Source organism: Gracilinanus agilis, chromosome 1 (assembly GCF_016433145.1).
Source record: "Gracilinanus agilis isolate LMUSP501 chromosome 1, AgileGrace, whole genome shotgun sequence".
Taxonomy (NCBI): domain Eukaryota; kingdom Metazoa; phylum Chordata; class Mammalia; order Didelphimorphia; family Didelphidae; genus Gracilinanus; species Gracilinanus agilis.
The window spans coordinates 148,279,952-148,301,273 of NC_058130.1; the positions used below are offsets into that span (position 1 = coordinate 148,279,952).

At 39.2% G+C, this 21,322-nt stretch overlaps 1 protein-coding gene across 1 annotated transcript in view; it reads right to left on the reverse strand.

The window, feature by feature from the left end:
* The window catches only part of LOC123248965 (Grid2 interacting protein), a 154,907-nt gene that overhangs the window by 110,433 nt on the left and 23,152 nt on the right, over positions 1-21,322 (reverse strand). Inside the window, exon 2 of the mRNA XM_044677897.1 lies at positions 19,422-19,576. Within this exon, the coding sequence (XP_044533832.1) occupies positions 19,422-19,576 (155 nt within the window). The remainder of the gene's footprint in view (positions 1-19,421; positions 19,577-21,322) is intronic.

Genomic DNA, 21,322 nt, shown 5'->3' on the forward strand with positions numbered 1-21,322 from the left:
AATTTGGGCAGCAGCAAAAAAAAGCTCAATTAGCATGAAACATTATATAATTTTTAAAAATCATTTCATTGAAAATTGTCTATACCCTATACCTCTACTTTCACCACCTTTGTCTCCTCAGCTCTTTGCAATCTGACTCTTCCCTCAGGAGTCTCCTGAAACTTCTCCCACAGATCATTATTGACTTCTTAATATCAAATCTAATGGAATTTTTTTTCGATCTACAACCTCCTTGAACTTTCTGCAAAATCTGAAAATTATCTTTCTACTAGATTCTTCTCCCTTAGCTTTAGAGCCACTGTATTTCTGATTCTTTTTTAATCTAACTTTTTTTCTGTCATCCTCTTCCTGATCCTTTAATGTAGGTTTTCCCCAAGGTTTTTATTCTTTGTTCTCTCTTTTTTCTTCCTTGCCAATAACACTCACTCCCACAGGATCATTGCCTGTGGGATATCTCCATTTGGATGTCCCACCCACTCTTCAAACCCAACATATCAACAGGCATATTACCCTTCCCCTTAAACTTGGTCCTCTTCTTTTAAATTGTTGTTTCAGTCAGTGGCATCATTGCCCCAATTCCTGTGTTCTAAGCAACGATATTATCATAGATGCTTCCATCTCCCCTCTTGTATCTATGCAGATATGAAACCCTATTGATTCTATCCCTGTAATATTTCTCACATCGCTGCCCTATTCCCTATTCCCACATTACTTCTTCACTACCCTTCTAAATGATCACAATAGCTCTGATTAATATTCCTGCCACCACTCTTTTCCTGTCCAGTATATCTGCCAGACTTCTCTTCTTTATCCACAGACCTGACCAAATCTATGTAGATGTGACACCTCTGTTTAAAATGCAGAATGATTACCTAGCAAACTCTTCTCTAGAATTCAAAGCCTTTTCTGCTATCTACCTCGCCAAGCTTATCTAATATTAACTGCTTTGGGCATTTGTAATCTAGGCAAATTTGATTATCCTGTCTCCTGAAAATGTCTTTTGCTTTCCTGTCCTTATGTCTTGGCTCATGCCATTCCTTGTTCCAGGAATATCCTCCTTCCTGTTTGCTTAACTCACTAAAATCTCATTGACCCTTGAGAACCCATCTTAAACTCTATCTCCTCCACAAAAGCCTTCCTTCACCAGCTTTGTTGTACCTTGTTTGGAATGGCTTCTTCCCTTAGTTCTCACGTCATTCTTTGGTTCACACCTCTTTAATGCACTCCTCATATATTATTATGTATTATAGTGACCTCTGTATGCGCCTTATCCTTGCCCCACCCCTACCATCTAGACTGTAAGCTCCTTGAGGACAGAAACTATGCCTTAGCTCAATTTGGTATCTCTCCCACTGCTTAACACAGTGCTGTGCATATGGCAAATGTGTAATGATTTTTAAATGAATTGAGGGGACCTAAGAATATGGAATTGAGTTGGAAGGGTCCTTCAAGATCTTTTAGTTCAACTCTCTCATTTTATATATAAAGAAAAGAATAACAGAAATCAAATAATTTTAAAGGTCTTAGAACTAAGAACAGGTCTTTTAACTTGTTTTATTTGTACATAATTGTTTGCATGTTATCATCCCCATTAGACTGTAATCTTGAGATCATGGACTGTCTCTTGACTTTCTCTGTATCCTCAGAGTTTAGCACAATGTCTGGCATATAGTAAGAACTTTATCGTTATTCATTCCTTCAGTTGTGTTCAACTCTTCATGACCTCATGGATCATTTTCATTCCAATATGGTATCCGGAGTTTTCTTGCAAGGATACTAGAGTGGTTTGCTATTCCTTCTCTATTGGATTAAGCCAATAGAGTTTAAGTGATTTATCCAAGGTCACACAGCTAATACAGTAGGACTTTGTTTTATACAAATTCAACACAGGAAATTTCAGGTATGCACAATTGACAATAAAAAATAAAGGCAGAAAAGTCCATAAAAAATTTTAAATTAAATGCCAAATTGGAACCATTTCCCCAAGCAGCATAAAGTCTTGCCACCCAATTATGTTCTTTCTCACTCTGAGAAGCATTACTGTGAGCCATTATATTATTTTGTGGTAAACATTAACTCCAGCATCAGTTTTTGTCCAAAGTTCTCACTTGTAACAAGTCATGTCTTGTCATATCCATGCTTCTCTATTTCATTAATGCTATTTAGTTATTAATAATGGCCCCAAAGTATAAGAACAGTGATTGCTGGTAGCTCTGATAAGCTTAAGAAAATTAAAAAAGTGCCTGCGTATGTTCATATGAGAAATACTTATTAAATAATAGGTTCACTATTATGAGGAATTTTCAACTTCAGTGAAGGATTTGAAACATATTAATCATGTAAACAAGGTCCTCCTGTGTCTGAGGCCAGAGATGAACTTAGGTCTTCTCAACTCCAGGCCCAACATTTTATCCACTGAGCCCTAACTTCCTCAGTAGGAACTTAATCAGTGTTTACTGACTGACTGACCTACTTCGGAGGTTTTCATTATATACCACTCTTGTAAAAAACGCCAGAGAAATGCAAAATCAGTCAACTGAAATCATGGCATGAGATACATATGTATATTTATATAAATATGTATATATATGTCTCTCTATATATTTTTAATTTATTTGTTTATAGCATTATAAAATCATGGCATGAGATATATATGTATATTTATATAAATATGTATATATGTCTATATATATTTTTAAAATTTATTTGTTTATAGCATTAATTTATTTGTTTATAGCTTAGTAGAGGGCTGATGGAAGAGAGGTACAGAACCAGACAGGAATTCTTCAGTATGGCCAGCATTTTTATTTGATTTATTATTTATAATATATTAGGATATAGAATTATATATTATATATCAATAATATATTAGAATATAACAAACATTTATCAATATTATGTATTATTTATTTGATCATACATGTTTATTAAAAGAGATAGGGTTGGGGGGAGGTATAATTGGTAAATAACAATAGAGGTATAGTATTTTAAAAGTTGCACAAAGGGAAAGAAGGAAAGATGCAAAAGAAGTCAAACTAGACAAATTGGTTGCAACTTGGTAAAGCTTCTGTGCGTTCCTATATGGACATTTTTTTTTACAACAAGACACAAGTCACAACTCCAATAATTGCTCTGCCTTTACCACTCTTCTGTCTTGGAACAAATACTTAGTATTGGCTCTAGGACAGAAGATAAAAGTTGTTTTGTTATTGTTGTTGTTGTTGTTGTTGTTGTTTAAACTTAAAGCAAGAACTGCCTGTATGGGGTTGGTTACTATCCCAGTTTCAGACATACATTGGAGGTCTTGGAACATATCCCCCACAAAGAAGGGGAGACTACTCTATAGTACTCTATAATAATGTACAATGTACTTTATGTTCAGTTTGTTTCTTACTCTGTGCTTAATTTTTCAATTAAAGTTTATTACACCTATGCATATACAAAAAAATCATGTTATATATGGGGCCAACAGGTGTTCACTCATATCTCTGGTTTTAGCCATCCACAGAAAGTCATGGAATGTGTCCTCTGTGGATACAGAAGCCCGACTGTACTTGTGGAAGTATTGGCTACATATGAAGACTTGCACTAGAGGGAGAAAGCCAAGCTTATAGAAATATGGTCTATCATTATTATCCTATTTAGTTTCTCCCACTAAAGAATGTACTTCTCCTCTGAAAAGCTGAATATCTACAAAGTCTAAGAAATTAAAGTGATTTTTCATTGTTAGCACTAACTGTTCCTGTGGGGACTGACTAGTTGTAATTTTTCCCACCACTCGAGGAAAACACCCCTTGATGAAGGGAAAGATAATTCCTTCCTCTTCAAGGCACAGATAGAGGAAGGGTGAAATTACCCAGTGGCTAGTTTCAGGCTTATCCACCAGGACTTTCTCCCTTCCCCCAGAGGATACAGCAGCTGAACAGATGGGCAGAAGTGAGGGGAGGCAGGAATCACAATGGATTATGGACCATGGACTCCATCGCTCACTGAATCACTCATGAAATTCCATAGATGTTTACTCGACTGAGGATTAGCCATCCGGATTGTCTGGTGAGACTAAAATCACAGGATATAAGAGAGCTCAAAGGGACCTCAGAAACCAGTTAGTCTGACCCATTTATTTTACAAATGGGGAAACTGAAGGACAGAGGGGGAAAATATTTTGCCCAAGGTCACCCAATGAGTCAGTAGCAAAGTGGGGACTAGAACTGGGTCTCTTGTTTCCTAGTTCAAGGTTCTTTCCACTAAGATTAGGCAGTAACATACAGAGTACTATGTCCCTTTATTACATCAGCAAGAACCCAATGTCAATTGTAATTAGAGCTCAGTGTGTACTGTGCTCCTACTTCTGGCTCAGAAATTAGCAAAGCAGATTCTGTTCCTCAGGACTGCTTAGGGAGCAAAAATACTTGATAACATTTGGTGTGAAAATTCCTCTCAGAAATAATCAGTGTCAGAAGCAACTGGGGCCTTGGCACTAATTGTAATGTGAAATACTTTAGTTTTTTTCCAACTGATGACACCACATATAATATCATCACCACTGACATCTATATGATGCCTTATAATTTGTAAAGCATTTTCCATATTTGGGTTCATTTGAATTTTAAAACAATCCTGGTAGAGACTATGGATCCTCCTGTCCATTTTTATCAGTGAAGAAATTGAGGATCAGAGAGTTCAAATGACCTTCCCATATTCACACAGCTGGCAGAATACCAGAGACAAGATTTGAAGCCAGGTCTTCCTAATTCCCAGGTCCAGCTATCAGGCTTTACTTATATCACTGTGACATTTATATGCTCACATCAAAGAAATGATATATCATAAGTAATCTCTCCTTTTCTTCTCCCTGAATACTGTATTTATACCACTTCTGCCCAAATGTTTACCATGTGCTTCTGTTTTGTGCTGTGGTGAATCTGCCCATCAGTCTCATCTCCACTGTAAATCTGAAAGCAGGAGCTCTCTCATTCTGCTTTATAGTTTCCATAGTCCCCAACCCAGAGAGTGCGCAAAGTAGGCACATAATGATGAAGAAAGGAAGAAATGAAAATGAGAGTGTGAAGAAAACTTAAGAGTCTTCTAGTCCCATTTCCTCATTTTACAGATAAGGAATCTCAGGTTAAGTGGCATGGCTAATGTTACATAGCTAGAAAATAGAACTGAGGTTTGAACCCAGGTCTCTTGTCTTTATAATCACACCTTTTACTTTGGAACATTCTTTTACATTTTTATTTTATTTTGTTTTTTAAATATTTTACTTTCTAAATTGCATATAATAATAATTTTTAACATATGTTTTCCAAAATTATAAGTTCCGAATCGTCCCTCTCTCTCTCCCTTCTCTCCCTGGTTCTGGAGATGGTAAACAATTTGATCTGGGTTATACATATATTATATACCATGCAAAACATACTTCCATATTGGTCATTGTTGTAAGAGAATATACTCATATAAAACCAGAACCACTCTGAAACATTTTTAAAGAAAGGAAGAAACACTGCTTGATAGAAAATGTTGGCTTTGTTTTATTCCTGAAAAATTAAAGCATATGGTTAAAACCTAAGTCCCAAAATAAAGTTCTAGGGGACAACACTGGCTTTCCAACTTCTAACTTGATAACCCAGCATCACTCTTTCAGAAGACATCATAGAGGTTATCACAGATTTGGGGGCCTTAAGGAAACTTAGAGATCAAACTGAAGTGAAGAGGGGATAAGAGATTTGCTCAAAATCATACTGGTTATATCAAAGATGGCATCCAAACCTGGTCATCTGCTTCCAAAGCAAATGCTCTTCTCTCAGGAAGTTATTTATTTCCCTTTCTTGCCCAAAGAAGGGGCTACTCTGGTGGGCAGTTCCAAAACTGAATCCACTATTGAGAGATAAAATCTATTGTTGGACTCGGACCTCTCTAATTGGTCCCCAAGTATATTACTGAGGAGATACCAATGAGGTCTTCTCTCTGCTCAGCTCTGAGGAGGAGGTCTTGCAGAGTAGTCACTTCTGAGAGATAGCAGCCCAAGAAGGGGAACTATCAGTCATGAGACTGCTTGACATTGCTCTACCAAATTAATAGGGCTATGAAAGCAACAAATCCATATTCTATTCCATGTTACTGCCTCACCTTTTAAAAACTATCATTACTTTAAAGGCTCTTTCTGGCCAGCCTGGGAGAGTTGGGTAGTTTGTTGGATAGAATATTGTTCTTAGAGTCACAAAGAAGACCTGAATTCAAATCTGCCCTCACACATTTAACTAGTTGTGTGACACTGGGCAAATCAATTAACTCTCTCAGCCTCCATTTCCTCATCTTTAAAATGAGAATAATAACGGGACTACCTCAAAGGGTTATTGAAAGGATAAAACAAGGTAGCCTATGTAAGCTGCTTTGCAAACATTTAAGCACTATAGAAATCTTGGTTATTATTATTATTTTCATTCCACCTTAAAGTTTATACTTAAAGCTCTCCTCTGATGCCCCAATCTTTTATCAAATCATATTTAGAATTGGAAAGGACAACAGAGGCTAGTTAGTTGGGTGCTCCCATTTATTTTATCCTTTTAAACACTTAACTTACATCTTGGAATCAATTTTATGTATTTGTTCCAAGGCAGAAGAGCAGTAAGGGCTAGGCAAGGTGAGGTTAAGTGACCTCCCTGGGATCACACAGCCAGGAAGTTTCTGAGGCCAGATTTGACCTGTCTCTAGGCTTGGCTCTCAATCCATTCAGCCACCTAGCTGTGCCCCCACTGATTTATTTTACTGAAAAGATTAAGAGACCTGACCCAAACCACACAAGTCATTTGACCCAGGCAAGTTTGGAACCGAAATCCTCTGACTCCAGAGTCAGCTCTCTTCCCCTTGCACCTTGTATGAAGGTGACCCTAAATTTTTCCAGGTGATACCAAGCATAAAACCTGGTAGGTCTGACCAAACTAAAAAGACTTTTTTTATAAGAGGTTATAAATTATTTTTTAGACCTCAGTACCTCAATAAGGTGGGAAGGAATAGCCATAGAGTAATGGAAGGTCACTGGATTTAGAACTGAACAATGTCAGTTTGAATCTTATCTCTAATTCTACTTAAACCCTAGAAGTCAACTCAATTACCCTATCTGGGTCACAGTGAACGTATATGTAAAATGAGAGGAGTGGGCTAGATTGTCTTTTATTTCTCCTTCAGTTATAAAACAAGGAGTTATTCACCTAGACCCAAGGTATCTTTCTACTCTGCTCCCTCTGATCCCATAGATGGATCACCAATTATTGAAGTATCAGGTATGGTAATGCACACTTTAATTCCATCCCTATTTCCTTTGTGGAGAAGAGGAATATAGATCAACTATCCAGTTAGATGACTACCAAATTTTACAATCAGAGAATCTTGGAACTGGAAGTCTTAGAGCAATGGTTCCCAAACTTTTTTGGCCTACAGCCCCCTTTCCAGAAAAAATATTACTTAGTGCCCCCGTCACATCCTATCACTGCCCCCTTACAGTTATTCACCACCCCCAAATTCACCTGTGGCCATCACCACTCTCCTCGATCATTTTAGCACCCACCAGGGGGCGGTGGAGCCCACTTTGGGAATCACTGGCTTAGAGTATTAGTTTATTTAGACCAGAGGTCTAAATAACTCCTGGTCTGTGCTCCTAAGTGTGGCTAAAGCAAATTAAAATGTAATTGGGGGACAAGGGTGGTGGAAAGAGATAGATGACTCAGTGGTTTGAGCGTTAGATCTAGAAACTGGAGATCTTGGATTCAAATTTGACCTCAGAAATTTCCTAGCTATGTGACCCTAGACAAGTCACTTAACCCCCATTGCCCACCCATTGCCACTCTTTTGCCTTGGAACCAATACAGAGTATTGATTCTAAGACAGAAGGTAAAAGTTTTATGGGTTTTTAAAAATGTATTTGGGGAGTTCAAATCTGGCCTTAGACATTTCCTAGATGCATGACTTAGACAAGCCACTTTGAAAGTAAGAAGTATTGTTGTTGTTTTTTGTTGGGAAATGCTTAACAAAATAAACAAAAATACAATGCAACATTGATAATGTTAATTTGTGATTTTCTAAGTTAATATGCTGTTGGCAAGGATCCACTTCTATTTGATTTTTGACACCACTGATTTATATCAATCTTTTGATACTGACAAAATACAATTTTTAAGGAAAATGGTGACGTGAGTAAGCAGTGTGAGATGGTAGCTAGCATTCTAGACTTGGTTTCAGGGTATCTGGACTTAAATAAATAAAGGGTAGCAGATACTTATTTATTTTAAACCCTCACCTTCTGTCTTAGAATTGATACTAGGTAGGGGTTCCAAGGTAGAAGAGCAATAAGGGCTAAAATGGTAGTTAATTGACTTGCCTAGGGTCACACAGGTAGGAAATGTCTGATGCCACATTTGAACCCTAAACTTCCCATCTCCAGATCTGGTTCTCTAAAAACTGAGTCACCTAGCTGCTCTATCTCAGATTCTTTAACTCAATAGACAACCAGTAAATCAGTCATAGCACTTAATATGTGCCAGGCACTATGCTGGGCAGCAGGGATACAAGCCAAGCCAAAAAGCATTCTAAGAGAGAATCAACAGAAGAATAATTCAATGCATACAAGATGTAGAGAGTAGACAAGAGTTCATCTTTTCAGATTTTAAAGGAAGGCATAGGGCACTGGCACAAGCCTCCTGAAGAAGAAGGTGGGCTTTGAGGTCTCTCTTGAAGAAAGTCAGGGAAACTAAGAGGTGGAAGTGAGGAGACAGAGTATTCTGGGTCTGGACAACAGGGAGATGGAATGTCACTAAGGAAAGGCAAGTACTCCTGTAGAAGAGGATGATAAAGTGTATGGAGGAGAATAAAATGTAAGAAGACTAGAAAGGCATGAGGGGGCCGGTCACTAAAGTGCCTAAAACATCAGGCTTGCATTTATTAAGACTTACACTGGACAGGGCACTCTATTAGGTATTATTCAGACATTTTGGTCATGTCTGACTTTTCATGTGTGACCCCTTTTGAGTTTTTCTTTTGACAAAGACACTGGAGTGGTTTGCCATTTCCTTCTCCAGCTTCTCCAGCTCATTTTACAGATAAGAAAACTGAGGCAAACAGTGACTTGCTTAAGGTCACATAGTGAGTAAGTATCTGGAGTCAGATTTGAACTTGGGAAAATGACTCCAAGCATGGCACTCTATCCACTGCATCATCTACCGGATACTGAGGAGAAAAAGACTAAAAACAAAAAGTTTTTAAAGTTCCCCAATTGATAAATGGTCAAAAGATGTGAACAGAGAATTTTTGGATAAAGAATTCAAAGCTCTGTATTACTTATAAGTATCCTTTCCACATCGCAACTTTCCCCATTATGGTTTCAATAAATCACAGGTAGACATAAGAAATTAAATGAGTATTCTGGGGGAGCTTTGCAGAGGCTGCAGACTACATGGGAAGACCAACAGATGGCACAGAAAAGGTTTAAAAACTCAAAATGCATTATATATATAATATATAAATATGTTGGCCAAATACTTAACCAAATTATACAGTAAGGTACTGTAAGCACCCCATGAATGACAAAGTAGAAAAAATCAGATTTCTTCTGTGGTACAGAGGGAGGACAAAAAAAAATCTTACATAGATTTTCCAAATCGCAAGGGCACTGTGCCCCTAACCCTGGTGATGTGGAAGGGATACCTATATGTGAAAAATGTTCTAAATCATTATTGATTAGAGAAACACAAGTCAAAACAACTCTGAGATATCATCTCACACCTCTCAGGTTGGCTAAAATGATAAAGGGGTAAGATGACAAATGTTGGAGGGGATATGGAAAAATGGGGACCAACAGACTGTTGGTTGAACTGTGATCAATCCAACCGTTTTGGAGAGCAATCTAGAATTATGTTCAAAGTTATAAAACTGTATACTTCTTGACCCAGCAATACCACTATATATTTATTTCTTAAGGTGACCAGGGGAAAAGGAGAAGAGCTTACATGTTCTGAAATATTCATAAGGGTACTCTTTGTGGTGGCAGAGAACTGGAAATCGAGGGGATGCCCATCAATTGGGGAATGGCTTAAACAAATGGCATATGATTGTGGTGAAATACCACTGCACTGTAAAAAATGACAAAGGTTAATTTTTTTAAACATGGAAAAACCTACATTACGAAGAGTGAAACAAGCAGAACTAAAACAACATTATATATAGCAAAAGAAATATTGTTTGAAGAATGACTTGTGTATGTCTACCTCCAGAAAGAACTGATAAATAGAAATAGGTGAGAGAGTGAGGGAACTAACTGGGCTTTGTTTTGTTTTTTAAATAATCCTCATCTCCCAAATTAGAATCAATACTATATATTGGCAGAAGAGGATAAGGACTAAACAATGGGGGAATTGCCCAGATTTACACAGCTAGGAAGTGTCTGATGTCATCTTTGAACCCAGGACCTCCCATCTTTAAGCTTAACTCTTCAATCCATTGAGCTACCTAGCTGTCTCTGCACAGAGTATTTTAATGTAACAAATAAACAAATAAATCTTAATTTAAGAAAAAAACAATTCTTCCCCTCAACGTGATTACATTTTAATGGATGAAATAACATGTAAATAGACAAATAAATACAAGATAATTTGAAGCAGGAGAGAGCCTCAATAACAAGAGGGAGGAAAAAATTTTAAAGGCTTTTTGTAAGATGTGCCAGGTGAGCTGAGCCTTGAAGGAAACTTGAAGGTTTTATTAGGAGATAATGTATTTCAGGCTTAGGAAACAGCTTGAGGGAAGTCACAATTGGATATTTGCTAGCTATGTGATCATGAGCAAACCCCTTATCTAAACTATAATTTACTAGTTGAACAATCCCAGGTAATTCATTGACTTCTCAGAACCTCAGGATGCTTGCCCGGTTTATTTACTGGCTTACTGTAAAGGAAGAGTGCTTTATAAGCCATAAAATAATATATGAAGGTGAGTTCTTTTTGCTTGCCTAAGCTATTCCTAACACCTGGAATATTCTCTGCTCACCAATCCAAACCTTCCTTATTCTTAATTGTTATTCAGTGATTTCAGTCATATCTGACTCTTTAGGGCTCCATTTGAGATTTTCTTGGCAAAGATATTGTAGTGGTTTGTCATTTCCTTCTCTAGCTCATTTTAAAGATGAGGAAACTGAGGTTAACAAGGTTAAGTGACTTGTCTGTGGTCACACAGACAGTAAATGTCCAAGACCAGATCTGAACTCAAGAAGATGAATCTTCCTGACTCCAGGCCAGGTATTCTATCCACTGTGCCACCTATCCGCCTATTTTTAATGGTTTAATTTCATTCTCACTTCCTATCTGACACTTCCTGGTTCCATTCTAAGCCTCAACCATCTTTCCCTTCTAATACTCACTTTCTCTCTATATCACTTACAGCATATTGCCTTGTGACAGCTCTTGTTTTGTTGGTTCACAGTCAATACTTTGATGTCTTTATGTCTTATCTCCCCAACTGGTCTGTAAGTTTGGTAAGACAGTTTGATACGACAGAAAGAATGCTGGACTTCGAGTCAAGAGATCTGGATTCAAATACTACCTCCAATATTTAGTAGCTTGCTGACCTTGCCCTCTCTTGGGCTCTGTTTCCTCCCTTGCAAAATGATTGATTATACTAATGTTTGTACTAGCTACCTCACAGTATTATCATTCTTTGTGTAAGCCTTAGGCTGGAAGAAGCAAGTGGTTTATTAATAATCTTACTGTTGTTTAGTGCAAAAACTGTGTCTTATTCATTCTTGTGTTCCTTCAGCACTATGTGTATAACAGGTACTCAATAAACATCTCTTAAGTGAATGAATGAATGAAGGAATGAATGAATGAGGGAAACAATTATGTGACAAATGATTTAGCCCAGTGAATGCATATGTGGGCACTTTGAACGATGCAGTTTCTCCAGATGGGGTTTAAATTTCTAGTACATCAAATCTCTCCAGTGAATTTCTCCACCAGTTTTTCAGGAAACAAACCAAATGTTAACACACAGAAACAAATCTCCTGTACCCCACCCCCATCCAAACACATAATCCACAGCACTGACACCCTAGTTGCTTAAGTAAAAATTTCCATCTGGCAGCACAGATGGTTTCTAAGTCTCTCCTACTATAACATCTCGAGCAATTTTCCTGTCGTGCTCAACAAGCTAGGGGGTTGGGAAGGGACTTAAACCATCATTAAAAGGTTGAATTCAAGGATAAGAACATCCCTCCAGAGACCCAGGTTTTTCTTGGGGGAAGGGGAGCCTCCTATATGACCAAGCTCCAAAAAGTAGCCCTCATCCCACTTCCTAGCAAGTTTAGAGATGAAGTGGAACCCACCAAGGACTTCGAAATCATAGAATGCCACTACCAAAAGGGATATTAGCTCATGGAATGATTGGGCTGGAAGGGACCTTAAAAACAAATCCTAGAAGAGTAGAGCTGGGGGGAAATTTGGAACATAGAACACAGAATGGTAGGACTGCCAGGGGATTATAGAACAAAGAACACAGAACAGCTGCAAGGCAATTTGGAACAAAGAATACAATGTTGCTGCAAAGGGATTTGGAACACAGAATGGTGGAGACTCAAGAGAATTTAGTTACACAGAATATAGACTATTAGGGATGAAAAGAACTGTTGAGGAGGTAATTTGGTCTAACCCTTCTCCCCACTTCAGATTCATTCCGTGCAAATCCTTACTAGTCAGCCTAGAAAGACAGCATTTTTAGTTCTTAAAAAGGGACCATTCCAGAATAAGGCACTAAATCTAGGTTTAGAAACAGGTTGCAACTCACCAGTCATCTGCGCAGCCCCTTAAACTCTCTGTAAGCATCAGCCAGGACAGGGTTACACATTAATTACCTTTCACAAGAACAAGCTTTACAGAGCAGAGTACATAATTACCTCCCCCAAATTAATCTGTAAAAATAACTTCATTTTTTTTTACCCTAAATTTTCCCAGAAAAGGATTTGGATCACTACTCACCCAAGGCAGCTCATCTTTACTTCCTGCTTGTCATAGGTACCTCCATTCTGGTACAGAACTAGCCCTGGGCACTGTGGCTAACCCCCCTGGAGCATACAGGGAAGGAAAAGGCTAATCCCCAATCCAGGCAAGATCCCTGTTGCCAGGAAAGCCAGTAGAATGGGGAAGGCTAGCAAATCACTTGAGTTGATGACTGCATAAATGGGTGGAAATCCACATGTGGAGGGAAAGGGGAAGAAGGGGAAAGCCCCAGGTCTGTGGAAGCAAAAGACACACCAGGCAGAGAGCTCAGGGTCGGTGCTGAGTCCAAGAGATGTGTTGCAAACAAATACCTTGCAATGACTGTTAAATCATGAGGAGAATTTCGGGGAGGGGGGGAGAAGTGAGGAGAGACCATCAAAGGGAGCAAGTCAAGCTGTGGCAACAGCAGGATCCTAATAAATAGAGCTAGGGCAGTAGAAAGATCCAATCAGGCAGCTGTTCCTGGTCGCAGCTAAACTGAGCATTTATCTGCTGCATTGCTCTGCAAACAACAAATGCCCATACAGAAAGCTTGGGCAGGGTGCCTGACAGCATCATTGCAGGAAGGGTACAGCTTTAACAGCACAGTAATGGGGCAGAAGAAATAGAGACATTCTGGGGGGACTAGACGAAGAATGAACTGTAATCACAGGCGCTTGGAGATACGGGCAGCTTTAAGGTCTAGAATGCAGGTCCTCTTCACAATAACCTTGGGAGGCAGGTGGTGCAAATGCTAGTGCTTCTGTTTTCGAGTTAGAGAAACTGAGGGATCCAGAGATGAAGTCCCTTGCCCATAGAGAGTAGCATGACTACAAAGTAGGGGAGGCTTGGAGCCTCACCTGTTCTTTCAGCTAGAATGATGGCCGAGAGATGGCCTGAAAGCAGCAGCCGCTGGCAGGAGCCCTAATGAGGGCACCAGCCTTTCCCCCCCGACTCTGAGGCTGCCTAGAGGTAGTTGGTAAAAGCAGGAAAGGTCAGAGCTTCTGGAAAAGCGGTTGTCATAGATTGGTCTAGTATATTGTCGTTACAGAGCTGACTGTCGTGAAGGAAAGGAAGACAAGCAAGAGGCTTCATCATGTAGGAAGAGCCCAGCTTGAGCTAGGTCCCCTGGTGCCCCTGGCTGTCTTTCCCAGTGTGGGTGAGCTCCCCGGGATTGGATGTACCCCTGGGAAAGTCTTGCGTGCCTGACTGTGTTGTGATCCACAAGGCAAAGAACCGCAAGAACTGAATGGTAATGACAGTGGGGTGTCACAAGGGAAATTCCAGCTGTATCCTTCATCACACCTTCTGCTTCTTCCTCTATTTGGGGGGACACCTAGATCAGAAACTGCCCCTAGGAGTTGTTGTAGAGATTGTAGGACTCTGACACGTGCTAGCTCCAAAACAATAATAATCACCAATACAAATACCATTTCATAGGTGGATTATGCTTTATGGTTTACAAAGGATTTTCTTTCACATGGATCTGTGCCCAATGGGAGCTGAGTAAGGAGAGAAATGGCAGGGATGTGGAAATGAAATTGCCTCAAGCAGATTCTTTGTGGATTTTGGTGGTGTTGAGACAAGTGTATGGAGCTCTTGGTGAGGAAACTTTCACTGGAGAGAGAGACAGACAGACACACACATACACAGACACAGACACACACACACACAACAGTTTTGTAACTTAGAGTCTGTGTGCAATGGTGGAGGGCTGGGGGAAAATGGGGTGTCTGTGGATATGGAAACTTACACATTGTCAGAATATTTTTACAGGGGATGGCGTCTGACTTTCTGACTCTGTCAAGTGATTTCTCAATTATAATGATGGCCAAGCAATGGCCTGAAAGCAGAAGATGCTGTCAGTATCCTTAATGAGGACATCAGCCTTTCCCCAACTCAGGGACTACCTATTGGTAAACAATTAAAAAGAGGGGGTGGAGAACCAGAGCTTCTGGGTATTTTGTTCAGTTTTGTTTATTTTTTTCCTTTATTTTTTTCTCTTTTAAAAAAACTTTATTATATGAGATGTCCTCTTTGAGAGGACAGAAGGTATACAGGGGGGAATTTAGATAATATAAAACAAAGCATAACAATAAATTAACAAAACTAACACTTAGAATCTCAGAGTGGTCTAGAGCTGAAATCTTTTCTCCTTTCAGTTATATGACTTTGCCTTTCCAAGAAACTCACCCCACCCCTTTTGTTGGGCATGACTTTCATTTTTCAAACCCTTGCAGATAAAACCATAGCTGCCAGGGGAAAGGGAAGATAAAAATGCCTGCCTAGCTGGTGTGACCCTGGGCAAGTCACTTAACCTTGATCACCTAGTCCTTACTGCTCTTCAGTCTTAGAACTGATTCTAAGGCAAAAGGTAGGGGCACCTAAGTGGCTCAGTAGATAGAAATCCAGGCCTGGAGACAGGAGATCCTGGGTTAAAATCTGACCTCAGACATTTCCTACTTGTGTGACCCTGGGCAAGTCACTTAGCCTCAGTTGCCTAGCCTTTATCACACTTCTGCTTTGGAACCCATACTTGATATTGATTCTAAGACAGAAGGTAAGGGTTTTTTGTTTTGTTTTGTTTTTAATGCCTACACTTGCTCTCTTCAGAGCTTGGGATTCTTAGTAGTTCACTATTTTCCTTGTAGGAGAACCTGATTTCTGAGTTTGGTTGTGTTTTTTGCTAGTTTAGGAACCTTGTATTCGTGCAATACTGGCCCTTACTCACCATCACCCACCACCCAGCCTACTTTGCCCTAACAGTTCTAAAGTAGGATTTCTGAGCCCCCAGCCTAACTCGGGCAAAATATTTCTTTTCCACTTATTTGTAAACATTAACTAAGTTCCAGTACAAAATACAGCTGTGAATTTCTTGATCAACAGTTTGATCCCATTTACTAGCTTAAGAAACAAACAATATAATTTGATGATAAAATAAGGAACAAAAAGTATAAGTGTTGCAAGCATAGCAGTAAATTAGTGGGGTTAGGGTGAATGAATTTTGTTGCTGAGGAGTTCAGTTGTGTCTAACTCTTCAGGACCCCATTTGGGGTGCTCTTGGCAGAGATACTAGAATGGTTTGCCATTTCCTTCTCCAGCTGATTTTATAGATGAAGAAACTGAGGCACACAGGGTTAAATGATTTGCTACAGCTAGTGAGTGTCTGAGGCCAGATTTAAATTCATGAACATGTGTTATCCTGATTCTAAGCCCAGAGCTCTGCCCACTGCACCAAAGGGAATAAATAACCCACAATATATTCGAACACCAGGTAGAAAGGTGTGGCATTGGTTTCACTCCCTGACCCCCAAGCTGGAACTTCAGTACAATTTTCCCATAAGAAATAGTTTGTGCCTAAATTACCTTCACAGTTCTACTCAGGATTGGAACCTTCTGTCCATTCTCCATGTCCCTAAACTTGGGTCTCTCTCGCTCCCTTTTTGCTTCCCATCCTTCTCTCCTACTCACAATCCTCTTCTTCCAGTCAAGGTCAATGGCATTCAGGGTAATTTCCCCTAAAGCCAAGGCTAAGACTCCATCTGAGGAACGGTTCTATGGTCTAGGAAAGTCTCTCCTCTTAGGCAGCTCTGCACATACTCCACAATTTATAGTTTTAAAGAGTTGCCTAGAGGACTGAAAGATAGACTAGAGCCACACTATTTGTAAAAGATAGAATTTGCAAGCAGTTCTCCCTGGCTTTGAGGTCAGCTCTCTATCCACTACTCTACAATAGGATATATACCAACAGCCTCGTTGCTGCCCACAACATTTCCAGATTAAAATGTATTTGGGAAATGATGCAGAGTGAAGTAGGCAGAACCCAGAGAACATTGTTCACAGGAACAGCAATGTTGTGCTATAATCACTTATGAAAGACTTAGCTATTCTCAGTAATAATCTGACAAAGAATGCTATCTACCTCCAGAGGAAAAAAACTAGAAAGAACTGTTGGGATCAGAATGCAGATCAAAACATACTCTTTAGCTTTTGTTTATTTGTGTTTTTATTTGGGGGTTTTGGTTTTGTATTAGTATTCTCTCACAACAATGACCAATATGGAGATGTGTTTTGCATGATCATTCATGTATAACCCAGCTCAAATTGCTTGCCATCTCTGAGAGGGCTGAGGGAAGGGAGGAAGACAATTTGGATTTTATAAGTTTCAAAAACATTAGGTTGAAAATTGATATTACATGTAATTGGGAAAATAAAATATTAAAATAAATGTAATTGGAAAATATTTAATAGAATATAGATAATGTTAATATGTGGTTTTTTTCAGGCTATATTGAGTCTGCAGGGATCCTTATGTACAATTTAGTGATCCTCACTTCTATTTGAGTTTGACAGCACTGTTTTTCACCATACTGCCTCTTATAAATCTTAGGAAACAGTGAGAAAAAGATTTTTGGCCAATAGGTGACCTCTCTTTTATGGGGAAGGGCGGAGGCTCCCAGCCTATTATAGAGCTCAAAATATGTGTTATACCCCCCAAATTGAGAGACTTTTCTTTATCCAGAAGAAATTATGCTTTGGTCTTTGGACAAATTAATGGCAGTTCTTTTTGATGAATCCTTAAGCATTTATTATGTGCCAGGCACTTCTAGATGCTGAGATTGACATTCTTTTAGGGAAACAAGTGTACATTTGCGAAGATATAGAAAATAAAAACAATGTAATTTAGAGAGGGAAGGCAGCTGGGCAGGCTTAAGAAAGACCCAAAGTAAAAGGAGGTACTTAGGTTAAGCGTTGAAGGCATCTAAGGATTCTAAAATGCAGAGGAGAGGAAAGGAGAGAATGCATTTCAGGAATGATCCCTAGTGAACATGATACGTAGAGCATTCTTGCCCTTATTCTTGCAGGGTTAATGATTCTCAGACTTGCTAATCCCCAGAATCCATGGGGACAGGAAAGGCAATACATACATTATTTCATTTGATCCATATAGTGCCCCTTGGGATGGAAGCAGAGTAAATACTGAAATTAAGAGCAACTTGGTGGTGGGGGGCAGCTGTGTATGTGTATGCATTGATGTAAAACCAGATATGACTGTGATGTAAAAACAAAAGGCAACAATAAAAATTTAATTATTAAAAAAAGAAGAAAACAAAGTGAGTAAGACTTTGCCACCATGTTTCAGCTGCATCTTACCCTGGAACTTCCCTAACTGCCTGGTGTCTCCTCACCGTGGAATATCCATCAGCCCCTGCAACCTTCTCACCTTTGAACATCCTGACCCTGACCCCCAAACATGCTGCCCCTTTTCTCCTTGTTGGCCAATTTCTTTGAGGACCTTCATCTTGAAGAGGCCAACATTCATTCTCCTCTTGGTTCAGCTTCTGATTTTTTGGATTTCAATGTCATGCCCCCAAAAGGTACCATACTCCCTGCTCTGTTTCAACATAGGACTTTAAAACTGACTCAAGTTTACTTTATTAATATGACCTTGAAAACAAGATTAATCTCAATAGACAAAAGGAAATTTGACTTTATATACATAACAATGGAAACAATGACAACAAAATAGTTTAAAGCTATTCGATTCACAAATTTACCACAATTCAACATTTTATAAAGTTTATTCTATAGAACTTATTCTCTTGCTCTCCCTTTCCCTCTTTTGCTCCCTTCTTCTCTCTCTCTCTCTCTCTCTCTCTCTCTCTCTCTCTCTCTCTCTCTCTCTCTGTCTGTCTCTCTCTCTCCCTCTCCCTGCCCACTCCTTTTCAGCTTTTTTTTAGTGTATTAGTTTCTCCTTTTGGAATGTAAGGTCTTTGAGGAAAGGGACTGTCTTTCTTTTGTGTTTGTATCCCCAGACTTTAGTACATAGCATGTATTTGTAACTCCAGGATACCTAGCACATAATAAGCAATTAATAAGTGTCTGTTACCTTGCCTTAGCTTTAAAATTTATTTTTTTTATTTCCTTTCCTTCCTAAATTCCAGTTCTCTACACTAATGAATCATGACACTGGTGGACTTCTACTCCAAATCCCCTCTCAGTTACTCCCACAGAGCTCTACACATTGCAAACAACTAATCAATATTTCCTGAAGTACAACATTGACTTTTAGAGCTCTTTTGCAAGTGGAGAAACTGAGGCCCACAAGGAGAAATGAACTTGCCGTCCCAGACACTACCTCCTAGCCTCTAGTCCAAAATACATTCCCTCCTCTCCAAAGTGGGAAAAAGAAGTACATTTTTTAATGTGAGCATTGAGAAAGCATGTTGAAAAAGTAAAGCACTTTTTTTTATGAATACAAACTAGAATTATTAAGTGTAATGCATTTATTCAATAACTATTTCCAGCCACCCCAGAACTGAATCTTCTAGATTTTGGAGGCAGGAGTCTTGTGCTTTTTCTATGTCGCTGCTCTACCTGCCTTGCATCAAACCAGTGTTGTACCTGATGTTGTCAATGAGCATCTGATGGTCCTCATTGGTGAGAATCATAGAGAGAGCATAAGCTAAATAGTCCACCTTCCGCTCTGAAGCATATTGCTTCAAAACCGCAAACACTTTTTCCTTCAATTCAGGTTTATCCCCGAGGATTTCATCCACCTACAAAAATATGAATAAGTTTCAGAATAAGAAAATCTCAGTTTTAGATGCTCTCAGTCTTTCCCATCTCCCCTTTCAGCTACCTTATATTTATTTTGTATTTATTCTATATACATATATTGGATAACCAAGGGAAAGAGTTATGGTCTGGAAAGCCACAGGGACAAATGAAAGCCACAGTTTTAGGAGGCTCAGTGGATTGAGAGGTAGGCCTAGAGGTGGGAGGTCCTGGGTTCAAATTTGGCCTCAGATATTTCCTAGCTGTGTGACCCTGGGCAAGTCATTTAATCTCTGTTGCCTAGTCTTTACTCCTCTTCTGCCCTGGAGCTGATAATCAATGTTGATTCTAAGATGGAAGGTAAGGATTAAAAAAAAAGTCATAGAGATGGGGTGTGGAAAAATAGGGTAGTCCATTGATATCCCCATTTGTGGTAATATTGATTTGATTACAGTTGTCAAAGCAAGAAGTGGAAGAGAGTATAAAGATAGGGGTATAGAATGGAACATGGTTGAGGTAAAGGTGAGGACTCATGATCCTTGAGAGTATACAAAGCCAATTATCGAGCCGTACAGGCTTGGTTTCTGATGGTTCAGTTTAGAGGGAGAAGGAAAGCATTGAACAAAACAAGGTAATGTCCATGCTGCTATAATATCCAATTTTTGGTTTTTCCAAAGTTAAAACCAGGAGAGATCATAAATTGTGAAATTCCATATAAAGGTATAGTTTAGAACCTTACTTGGTTATTTTATTTTATAACTTGTCACCCACTTTGGAGAATACACAGCTTTTTTCTAACTGCCCCCCAGAAGACCACATGAAGCTCAAGCACACAGATATGACACATTTGCTGGATTGAATCTCCCTTCAATCTCACTCCCTGTAGCTGACAAGGTTGGTTACCACTTCTTAAAGAAGAGGTAGCTTCCTTGCTCATAGGTTTTTCTAGAAGAAAAAAAAAAAGCAATTCTGGTCAGGAGGTAGTTGAAGAAAGGTTTTCTTTAGTCCTGCATAATGGTGGGGCAAAGACCTCCTAGGTCCCACAGAGCATGGATTCTACTAGCCAGATTTATGCCTCGATGCCTTGACCTTCCTCTTGGATATCCTTTTCTCTAGCACTGACCATGAAAGCCCATTGAAGTGGCTATAAATGCCTGTGGCAAGGGCAGCACTTCCCAAAGAGGTTGCAGTTGCAATGGCAATAGATTGCAACAAGGAACTAGTCAGTATCAGAAGGGGAAACCCTCCTTCCAAAGAAATCTGTGCTTGGTATTTGAATGGACAATGTTCAGTGGAGGTGAAATGTGAACTGGCTCAATTAGCAGCATTGCAAAAAACTTTGTGTGCCAATGAGATGATATAATACCAACCTCCCAAAGGATTGTATTAGTTGTGATTAGTCACTGGAGTTTGTTCTAACCATCCAAGGGTCTTTTGGTGCTTTTCTGTGTGGGAATAGATTACTATTCCCTACCACATTTATATAATAGATACCCTTTTACTTACCCCTTGCTGAAGAAAATCCTTAGATTTTGAACCATTTCTATCATTATAATTTTATAGTGACTTTTCTTAGAGTAGCCAAAGTAATGTTGAGGAAATAATGAATGAGAGAATTGAGGATGCTACTCTGACCACTGAGGTATCAGGCAATTCCAGAACAATGAACCCAGGGCAAACCAAAATGGCAAGTAGTGGAGACCACCAGTCCAGCAATACCTAGTTAGCCACTGTGCTCAGTTATTTTA